The following is a 7,450-nucleotide window of genomic DNA, read 5'->3' as shown; positions in this document are numbered from 1 at the left end:
CCATTACACATTTTTACTAAATAAAAGCGATATTTCTAAATGTTAAAGTGTAATTGCGCTTTGAACGTGTTTCTATTGGACGCTGTTTTGGGCCGGAGCCTCGCAACTCCCGTGAAATCTCATCCCGCGAGACTTCGACGCAGAAAGATGGACGCTTTATAACACTCCGTATTCTTTGTTGTTTATTGTCTAATGTGGCCGTAATATTTTTAGTATAACGCTAAGAAATGTCCCGGTCTTCTCTTCTGTCCACATGTACCGCGTCATGTTTACTCGGAGAAAAAGTGGTCATGTGATCACGTACGTCACATCCTGCAGAAAGTGGTTTCCATGGCGCTTTTGCGACACATTTCAATATCAAAACGTCTGAAATACCTCCTAATGAATCGATAACACTTTTTTGCGATATTTTAGTGTTTTTTTTCCCCGAAATGTCGGTGTTTTTATTGCGCTGTTTAGATTTTACGCATTTCCAAGGATAATAGAAACGCAGGCGTGATGGTCGCTGATGCGTTCACGGACTGATGCGTTCAGGGACTGATGTAACAGATGAGATAGCACTAGGGTTAGCACTGTGTGTGTGTGTGTGTGTTCGTTCTCCATAGCTGTGAGCACACTATGTGGACTAGACTGCGCTGGAAAGGTCAGTATTTACTCATTTAATCTTCTTTATTAGTAGCAGCAACAGCAAACTGTGGCTAATTATTTCCATATAATTAATTACAGATTAATTAATGAAACGTTGGAGCCCGAAAAGAAAACGTGACTTACATTTTCGTTGCTGCTCGTGGATCAAAAGCTCACACGTGTTTTTCCAGCTGCTTGATGATGATGATGATGATGATGATGACAGGATGTTAATTAGAGCTGGAACGACACCCTGAGTTCACGATACAATAAGTTAAGAGATGTTGGGTTCACGATATTATTAAAAATGAAAATAATAATAATAATAAGATAAAATTCTTATTGTTTTATTTATTTATTAGTGAGTCGCAGACATGAGATGTCACACACACACACACTCACACACACACACAAGAAATCACAATAACAACAAAGTAAAAACACTGCAAAAGTCAGCAAAATGATCCAGTCCATTGTTCTATGATTCTGTGATAACCACATTTATTTATGGCAGTGGTTGTCAATACGTAACACATATCCATATACCAGCATTCTATTCGTATGCAACACCCTTCATTGGCCAGTTTAGGTCACGTGATAGGTGCACCACGTGACCTAAACTGGCCAATGAGACGCTACACACTTGTACTTCCATTTGTATTAATATGTCAGCTAAATTAGGATTAACTAACCCTAAACTACGTTACAGACTAACTAACCCTAAACTACGTTACAGACTAACTAACCCTAAACTACGTTACGGACTAACTAACCCTAAACTACGTTACAGACTAACTAACCCTAAACTACGTTACGGACTAACTAACCCTAAACTATGTTACAGACTAACTAACCCTAAACTACGTTACAGACTAACTAACCCTAATCCTAAACTACGTTACAGACTAACTAACCCTAAACTACGTTACAGACAAACTAACCCTAATTCTAAACTACGTTACCATTAGTTTAAACTGGCCAATAATGGGCATGATCAATAGTGAATGTGGTTAAATTGGCAAAAATAGGTAAGAAATCTGGTGAAAAGAGGTTAAAAGTGACAATAATGGGTCAACATATGTGACATTAGGTGGAAAAGTGGTGGAAATGGTTTATAAGTGCTGAACAAATGTCTAGAAAGTAAAAAAAAAATACAAAAAAGACATTGAAATGTGATGGAAAAGTGTCAGAAATGGGAGTAATGTAGCAAAAATGCATTAAAAGGATCAAAAATAATGAAAATAGGTTAAATGTTAAAGTGATATTATCTCACATTGTCTGTATATAGAATGAAAGTGAACATGTGATACTGGTGTCAATAATTACATGGTTTTATTGCAGTGAACTTTCCAACCCCCTCCTCTGTTTTTCAGTGTAAAACGCCTGATTGTAACGTGTTTGTGTTGTTTGGATGAAATTACTTTTAGGGTTCTGAGAGGAAGAGGAGAAGCCATGGCTCCACACCCGGTCGTTCAGGCCGTCATTGACCTCTCTGCTGGAGCAATAGGTAAAGATCACACGTGTTAGCTTAAATCATTCAAAAAGTATTGACAACAAAAAATAAAACTAAATCTTGTTAAATATGAACTGAAAACGTGACGTAAAAGATGAGGATTAACACTTAGAATTGTTTTCCTTTTCTAAGCTAAAATTTAAACTCTCAGGATGGAGCTTTTTTCTCGCAGGCTGTGAGTTATTTATTCAAATAAATAAAGAACTTGAAATGTTTTGCTCTTTTTCTAACAAACCCCCGGACATTTTTTACTACACAAGAGTAATATAATATGGTACATTCTAAGTTTAAATGACTAATGTGTCATTCCATGTCATTTAATCAAAAAAGTCTGAATTTTTACCAATTGTTCCATAATTATTCAGCAGTAATTATTCAATGACATGTCCACCAGATATATAGGATGTATAGCAGATCTTTTTCTATATTCTGAGAGAGTAGGAGGAGCTTATTACTATACCATATTTACCTTTCTATGTGATGGAGTTCCTGATATATTGGAAGATAAAAACACACATACCCCCCCCCCCCCCCCACCCCCCCTCACTAAATTCTCCATATCTTAAAAAGTGTTCATCCAATCAAAGTAAAAATTTACAGTGTGAATATTGAATAATCACAGAACAATTGGTAAAGAATTCAGTATTTTTTTAGACTTAAGTGCGTGGGCCATTTGTTGGATTGACCTTAGACTGATTTACACGGATTCAATTTGAACTAAAACTAAGCTCAACTCAAAGACTAAAATGTGACTTTAACTAAATCCAATCTTTGGTGAGTGACTATGACTAAAATGAGAATAAGAATTCCTGTGAAAATAACCATGGACTGCTGCTTTGCTGTGTGTGGTGTACTGACGCCCCCTGGTGGCCCCTCCAGGAGGAGCAGCGTGTGTGTTCAGTGGACAGCCTCTGGACACAGCCAAGGTGAAGATGCAGACGTTTCCCAGCATGTACCGCGGCTTCGTCCACTGCATCACATCCACCTACAGACAGGTGGGGGTACGGGGTCTGTATCAGGGGACCACCCCCGCCCTGATGGCCAACATCGCTGAGAACTCAGTGCTGTTCATGAGCTACGGATTCTGTCAGCAGGTCATCCGCCTCATGGCAGGACTGCAGAGTGACGCCGCGCTCAGGTAGAGGTACCACCACAGAACACAGAGTTAATGTAATATTAACAATAATAACTACATAAGACCTGTATTCGAAGGCAAATACGTGTTTGGCAATTGAAAATTGATAAAATTGGCAAAAATGACTAGCTTTATCTGGATTTGTTGACAAGTTTGTTCTTTTTACTCATGAAATTGAAAGTAATAATGCAGGAAAAACAGAAGACTGACCTTAAATTTGACGTTGAGCAAAGTACAAGGTCATAAATTGAAAGGAAATGTTGTTCAATGGTACCATTCTGAGAATGTATCTCAATTTGTGGCCAAATTATAAATTGTTTTTTGTTTTGGCTGAGATTAGTCGTCCTGAGAGCGTTGAGGTCTCACTTTGTTCACTTTTATCAGGAGTTGTTGACCTTAAATGTGACCTTGAGTGAAGGTCAAGTTCACACATTGAAAGGAAATGTTCAATGGTACCAATGGCCAAGTTATAGGGAAATTTTTTTTTTTTTGTGACGTCATGAACTTTGACCCATACTGATCTTTTTACTGGTAGGTTGTACATTTTTTGGTCCAATTAAATAAAATACTCCACTTGAGATGAGCTTGTAAAATAAATGTAAGTATCGAACTTGTACGATTAATATTAGTAGAGATATGGAAATTTTTGTTTTTTTTACACTTGACGTGACCTTGACCTTGACATTTTGGCTCCAAAAAAGGTCGACTACACATCCTTGACATTGTCCCTATTAGATGACATACGTGTCATTAGTGCTGCATTATTAGCCTAGGAGGAGTTCTAGGAGAAATGAGTTGCAGAAGAACTAGGAAAACAGTTTTTAGTTCACTAGTACTACTAGTACACTTTAAAAGTCTTACTATTAGTACAAGTAAAATCATTTTAGACTGTTTGTAGTACTAGTAAACAAAAACTATTACTAGCAAATGTTTTGTCGAACTAGTGTGCGAGTAGACCTTACTAGTAAAGGAAAATCAAGTTTTGTGTCACTATTAGTACTAGTAAAGTCTAGATATTTACTAGTAGTACTAGTAAAGCCTGAATATTCACTAGTAGTACTAGTAAAGCCTGAATATTCACTAGTAGTACTAGTAAAGCCTAAAGTACTAGCAAACAAAAGAGTTTTACCACCTTTTTGACTAGTAATGTATTTTAGGTCTACTAGTACTACAAGTAACACAAATCTGTCTACTAGTAGACAATTTTGCTTTACTAATAATGTCTACTCGTCCACTTGTTTGTCAAAAACATTTACTTGTAAAACAGTTTTTTGTTTACTAGTACTACTAGTACACTCAAAATATCTCACTATTAGTACATCTAGATTAAAATGTTTTTAGTCTACTCGTAGTAGTACCAGTAATGCCTAAAGTACTAGTAAACACAAGTTTTACAAGCAAAGATTTTTGGCACACTAGTGCACAAGCACACTTTTAGTATTAGTAAAGCTTTGCATTTTTACTATTTTTAGTGAAATAGTACTATTAGTAACACAAAAGTGTCAACTAGTAGACTATTCTGCTTTACTAGTAAAGCCTACTCGTATGCTAGTGCACAAAAAAACTACCATCACTACTACTAGTACACTCAAAATATTCACTAGTAGTACTAGTAGACTGTTTTTAGTCTACTAAATGTACTAGTAAAGCCAAAATATTCACTAGTAGTACTAGTAAACCTAATGCAAATGAAGTAGGAGGGATTAGGACCAAATCCAGCTCCCTGATTGGTTGGAATATTTTTGAAATCCATCACCAAACCTGAATTAGCTTTCCCCGCCCCTTATTAGCATATAATGCTAACTAGTGACACTTTTTTCTTCACTTGTAAAGTTCACTTGTGCACTAGTAAACCTAAATTGAGCACTAGTAGAGGTTGATAATGGTTGATATCACTGATAGTAACGGGGTTCCATACCCATCATCCTCCTGTGCTCAGTGACGTGCAGAAAGCCAGCGCAGGTTCCGTCGCCTCCATATTCTCGTCCCTGGTTCTGTGTCCCACTGAGCTGGTCAAGTGTCGTCTGCAGGCCATGCATGAGATGGAGGCTTCAGGGAAGATCGCACAGAGCCACAAGTGAGTTTTACATGTGTGTGTGTGTGTGGGACAGCATCTGATTGGTTCTTCACCCCGGTATCCATCCTCTACTGCAGACACTGGCAACTGACGGCCCCGGGGGCCCACATGAGGCCCTCAGTTTAGTTTGTGCAAACATGACACCAAAACACACAAAACAAAAGTAAAAATACACAAAAGAGTCGCAAAAATATAGATAATTACTCAAAAAACATACACAACGAAAATACACAAAATTATGGAAAAAATATACCAAAATAATTATAGGAAAATGTCTAAAACTATAGCAAAAAACACTCAAGAAAACACAATGACAACATAAATGTATAAATTTTCTCATAAAACACGACAGCTACAAAAATACACAAAATGTCTCCCAAAAAAATGCTAAAAAACAACAGAGCACACTCAAAATGAGAAAATTATACTAAAAAGACAACAAAAATACTGAGAAATATACAAAAATTATTCTAAAAACAAATAAATAAAAACACACAAAACCTTTGTTATTTCCTGTACAAAGACTCATAACTAAAAAAACAAAATACACAAAACAACAGAAAAAATGAGTGACAAATAAACATTACAACCAAAACACAAAAAGTTAAAAATATACAAAATTACAGCGAAAATACTCAAAAAACAAAAATGTACAAGACTTTAAAAAAAACATACAAAATTACAGAGATATTCACAAGAATAAACAAAGACTCATAACAAAAACAACAAAAATGTGTGAAAAATTGTCAAAATCGCAGCAAAATTATACAGAAATATTCTAAAATCATGACATGAATGTTGATCATGTGACCCTGAGATCAGATGTTTGTGGCCCCGCCCATTGGATAGAAGTTGCCCGCCTATGCGGTTTGTGTTGTTAACTTTATCTACCCAGAGGACGTGTCCAGAGTTTAAGTTAAAAATAAAGTATTTTCAGTGACTCATCGTGTAACGCACTTGTGTCAAACTCAAGGTCTGGGGGGCAAATTTGGCCCACTCGAAAAAGTAAAAGTTGTAAAAAAAAAAAAGAAAAAGCATGAAAAATGTAGTAACTAATTCAGTTATAGATATCAGCTCCTCCAAATACAAACATTACATTAAAAGCCACAATATTTGTAGAGGTCAGTTTTCCAGTTCTTTTATCACATGACGGCATTCATTTTTAATCTCAAGTTGTTGAATGAATTCTCAAAATGTTTCACAAAATTTAACCAAATTTCCAAATCAGGGAATTATAAGTGAAGATCATGCAGGGACTGATTTATTCACACATTTTATAATGTATTTGTGGAAATGCAAACCAGGGCACATTATGTGGCCCACTTACATTTAAACTGGTCCGTAATTGGCCCCTGAACTACAATGAGTTTGACACCCCTGGTGTATCGTATCGTCCCACCCTGAGTTAAAACACTTGTGTTATTAGCAGCTGAAAGACGCACTTAATCAATGGTGTGTGTGTGTGTGTGTGTCCAGCTCCGTGTGGTCGGTGGTGAAGTCCATCATGAGGAGGGAGGGGCCTCAGGGCTTCTTCCAGGGTCTGACCACCACCATAGCCAGAGAGGTGCCCGGATACTTCTGCTTCTTCGGCGCCTACGAGCTGTGTCGCACGGCGTTCTCAGACTACATGAAGTGTGACAAGGACGACATCGGTACTAAACATGACTCAGCACTAATCTGTCACATGTTGTAGATATGAAATAAATGTTCAATGATGTGTGTGTGTACGTTGAAGGCGTGGCTCCCATCGTGTTCAGTGGGGGGTTCGGGGGGGCGTGTCTCTGGCTGGTGGTCTACCCCATGGACTGTGTCAAGTCTCGTATCCAGGTGATGTCCATGATGGGAAAACAAGCTGGATTCTTCAAAACCTTCATGACCATCGCTCGCACTGAAGGTAAACATTATTCATTCAAACAAAAAAAAGATTTACCAACAAAACTAACATTACAATTTGTTTTTAAATGCTGGTTATATTATTATTATTATTAGGGCTGCAACTAACCATTGTTTTCATAATCAATTAATCGCTCAATTAATTAATAGATTAACCGGATATTCTTTAAAAATGGCTGCTTAAACTGAAATAAGTGTTTCTCAC

At 37.0% G+C, this 7,450-nt stretch overlaps 1 protein-coding gene across 1 annotated transcript; it reads left to right on the top strand.

The window, feature by feature from the left end:
• Nucleotides 1-7,246, top strand: LOC114460844 (mitochondrial ornithine transporter 1-like; the record flags this gene model as incomplete). The annotated part of the gene is made up of 7 exons (XM_028442716.1): nt 1-643; nt 727-901; nt 2,055-2,134; nt 3,020-3,278; nt 5,215-5,352; nt 6,829-7,004; nt 7,088-7,246. Coding segments are annotated over exons 3-7 (787 nt in total), but the record flags the coding sequence as incomplete, so codon positions are not given.
• Between the last annotated feature and the right edge of the window lie 204 nt (nt 7,247-7,450).

The sequence above is a fragment of the Gouania willdenowi genome, unplaced genomic scaffold (assembly GCF_900634775.1).
Source record: "Gouania willdenowi unplaced genomic scaffold, fGouWil2.1 scaffold_80_arrow_ctg1, whole genome shotgun sequence".
In the NCBI taxonomy this organism is placed as follows: Eukaryota; Metazoa; Chordata; class Actinopteri; order Blenniiformes; family Gobiesocidae; genus Gouania; species Gouania willdenowi.
The sequence above is the reverse complement of the archived record's forward strand: the minus strand, read 5'-3'. Positions and strand labels throughout refer to the sequence as shown.